This window comes from Limulus polyphemus, unplaced genomic scaffold, assembly GCF_000517525.1.
Source record: "Limulus polyphemus unplaced genomic scaffold, Limulus_polyphemus-2.1.2 Scaffold726, whole genome shotgun sequence".
NCBI lineage: Eukaryota > Metazoa > Arthropoda > Merostomata > Xiphosura > Limulidae > Limulus > Limulus polyphemus.
The window spans coordinates 312,821-316,771 of record NW_013666336.1 but is presented as its reverse complement, the minus strand read 5'-3'; the positions used below and the strand labels follow the sequence as shown (position 1 = coordinate 316,771).

Below are 3,951 nucleotides of genomic sequence, written 5' to 3'. Positions count from 1 at the left end.
CATTATTCGTTGGTAAAAGAGTAGCCCAAGAGTTGGCGGTGGGTGGTGATGACTAGCTGCCTTCCCTCTAGGGACTGCTAGCGCGGATAGTCCTGGTGTAGCTTAGCGCGAAATTAAAAAGAAACAAACAATCACCCACGTGTTTCATATTCTGATGTTTCTCAAGTTTTTAAAACCGAAAGATTCGTTTAATTTTTAAAAGTTATATAAATGGATTATGTCAATATTGATTAACTAGTGGTTAATCAGTGGTTCTTACTCGTCTGCTGAAAATTATTTATCAAGTATTAAATGACATCCGCTAATTACTTATTTAACTCAACATTTCATATATTTATTTATTGAACGTTTCAGTTAATGGTGGATTTACATAGTTTCGTATATTGTTCAACCGTGTGGATCGTGATAACAACTGGCTGTGATTTTTATGTGTTTTGAAAGTAATGACATATTATACTATTTGATTAGTTACATTAATATTATTGGTTATAATAAATTTGATTGTTTATTCTTATTCTGACTATTTTTCATCGTTGGCTTAATATGTGAATTTAGCAATAGCCTAAATCGCCTAAGCTGACCAAACCTTGTGAGATGTTATTGTGACTACAGCCGAAAATATCCTTAAGCAGCGAGAATACTTAACTAGTGATTCAGTGGACTTAAGATGCTATAGGTTTTATTGTTATTATAAGTTAATTGACGATATTAAGTGGCTTATTACGTTAAGATTGGTTTCGTTTACTGTCTCAATGTAATCGTGTAATACTTACATTTAGCATACATACATCAGTGTACGTTTTACTGGGACTACATAATTGGTTTATTTTAACTTATTTTATTACAAAAAAAAAGGTTTTCCAATTTAAATTGAGATCGTCAATAACTTTTCAACAAGCATAGACTAATTAAATAAGAACGAATATTAAAATAGGTGTACGTTTAGGTATGTTAACTATAAATATTACACGATTTTGTTTTATCATATAAATATACACATTTTAAAACAGGTGTTAAGTATAAGTATTACAAATATACAGATAGACAGTAACAGTCACATTTTTGTTTTATCTTACAAATATATACATTTTAAAACAGGTGTTAAGTATAAGTATTACAAATATACAGATAGACAGTAACAGCCACATTTTTGTTTTATCATATAAATATATACAGGTGTTAAAACAGGTGTTAAGTATAAGTATTACAAATATACACATAGACAGTAATAGCCACATTTTTGTTTTATCATATAAATATATACAGGTGTTAAAACAGGTATTAAGTATAAGTATTACAAATATACACATAGACAGTAATAGCCACATTTTTGTTTTATCTTACAAATATATACAGATTAAAATGGATATAAGATTCATTACTTAATAAAAATCGTATCAAGACCATTGGATGTCACTGGTTGGATGCACAAAGAATCTATAATCCCATTAACCTCCTGTCCTAATTTCTAAAATAAAAAACTGAAAAATACATTCTGCTACACCAGGGTATATCAGGGTGGGCGGTGACATAGTAAGGCCTGCCTACTTCAACTAGCGCATACAAATTCTGGTTTGCGCACACCGAACAAAGGTTTTAATAATTGGCTTTCACTTATTTAAAAGAGCTGTGAAAGTGAAAGTTGTTGTAGAGCTAGGTTACAGCTTCGAGCAAGGTGGAAACTTTTGTTTTCATCTTGCTACTTACCCGTTCTTCGATACCTGTTCTATTGTACTGGACAACGCGACCCGAAAGTAGAGAACTGGTTTCTATACCAAACAACGTTCATCAATATCGTGTCGTTCTCGAACGGTCGCCACGATGCCAAGTGTGTTGTCTTTTGAGCAGATTTTGCTGCCGTTACTTTCTGCCTTCTTTTACAGAGCTTGGGATAGACAGTTTGAGATGGATGTGAAGAGAATTCGATCTGAATATGACTACGTTATAGGTAAGGAGAAAATGTACATTCGCTAACACTTTTGTTTTACAAAGAAAATCAGTTATGAGCTAACTGGTGTGGATCGTCTGAGATTTATATTCTAGTCAATCGGTGGACCACATCAGGTGCCCCACATTGTAGACGATAACGTTATTATTCTTTCACATATACGACTGCTCCGAAGCAAAAACTGCCCAAAAGTACGGTTTATGAGGAGTAAAATAACAAATTGGCTGAAAGGAAATGCTAATTTTCTGGCTTGTCCAAAGTCTATATAGTAAATATCAAGAGCACAGAGCGTTGCTTATAAGATCGAGCAGAGTAATTAGATCTAGATAATATATTTAGTACTGATTCACAATATGCAGGGTGACCCATAGCAAACCCCACTCCAATAAAGATACCAAGGATGCTAATTTATCAGTTCTAGATAAGATATTTAGTATTGATTCACAATATGCAGGGTTACCCATAGCAAACCCCACTCCAATAAAGATGCCAAGGATGCTAATTTATCAGTTCTAGATAAGATATTTAGTATTGATTCACAATATGCAGGGTGACTCATAGCAAACCTCACTCCAATAAAGATTCCAAATATACTAATTTATCAGTTCTAGATAAGATATTTAGTATTGATTCACAATATGCAGGATGACCCATAGCAAACCCAACTCCAATAAAGATGCCAAGGATACTAATTTTATTGAGGGGTTTGCGATTACCCATCCAGTATTTCAGCTTTGTGCTTAACAACAAACAAACAAACAAGAAATACTTAGAAAAAATTATTACAACTTCTTGATAATCGTTTTGTGGCAATAATTCATAAGGCTGTAATAACTATAAAGAAATAATCAGAATTTCAGTATCACTAGGTGTTAATTAGGTATAAATGTTTTTAGAGCATTAAATAGTAAGAACATTACATTAAAATGAACAACGTCAAGTTTCATCATATTATCATTAGGAATTAATTTTTCCGTGCATATGCTTTCTTTGAATCTTCAAGAAAATGTTATGCGTCATTATTGTATTTGTATTCTTGTGCTGTATTTTATATCTATGGGAAAGCTACTAAAGTTATCTGCCGCCGTTCTTGATTTTGAACTAATAACCGAGGGAAAGTAGCCAGTCAGTAACACTCTACCACCCACAACCATTCAAGTTAAGGGCTTAACTGTCACTCTTATAACGCACCCACAGCTTTAAGTGTGGAAAATATTTCGTGGTATCGCACTGATTAAAGTTTGGTTTATCAGCTCCGAAATCTAGAGCTCTTCCACAGACCAACCTGAGCCCTCTTTTTCTTGTAAAAAAAAATTTAAATATCTTTTATGAACTGGACAAGAAGAATGTTGACTGGTTCATTTTACGATTCTAGTTGTGTTTGTATGTGTGATATCTGATTGAAGGATTCAAATAAATATGCAAACAAAACAGCCAAAAGCTTCAAAGCATTAGAAGATATTAATCTGAACAACTGAAACTTGGGCGGGATTCAATTCTTCTTACAGGTCGTCTCAGTTTTCACTTCTGCAAATCATTTTCTAACGAAATAGAATGATGTAGCACATTCAGATGTTTCTACCCCAATCTAGAGTTTACTCTTTATCAAATCCAGTTCTTTTAACGTAACCGAAGTTCCTCTACTTTGTGGCGTGTAAAGATTTTTTATTCTGTACAATGTAGGGCAATGGATCTTTTATCAAGTTTCATCTGTAATATATGATTTTCACGTGTCTGGTATATATATATATATATATCCGTGATATACAATAATTAGGAGCTAAAGGTCAGTAACGCAGGAATTTCTTCATACATTTTAAAATCACCCAATCTACTTATTACAAACTAGTGGGTTCGTATCCCCGTCCCACCAAACATGCTCGCCCTTTCAGCCGTGGGGGCGTTATAATGTGACGGTCAATCCCACTATTCGTTGGTAAAAGAGTAGCCCAAGAGTTGGCGGTGGGTGGTGATGACTAGCTGCCTTCCCTCTAGTCTTACAC

At 33.7% G+C, this 3,951-nt stretch overlaps 1 protein-coding gene across 1 annotated transcript in view; it reads left to right on the top strand.

Annotated features, from left to right (window-relative positions):
- The first annotated feature begins 1,821 nt into the window (after positions 1-1,821).
- LOC106460190 (glucose dehydrogenase [FAD, quinone]-like) overlaps positions 1,822-3,951 on the top strand; it is a 33,568-nt gene continuing 31,438 nt past the window's right edge. Inside the window, exon 1 of the mRNA XM_013919876.2 lies at positions 1,822-1,948. Within this exon, the coding sequence (XP_013775330.1) occupies positions 1,822-1,948 (127 nt within the window). The remainder of the gene's footprint in view (positions 1,949-3,951) is intronic.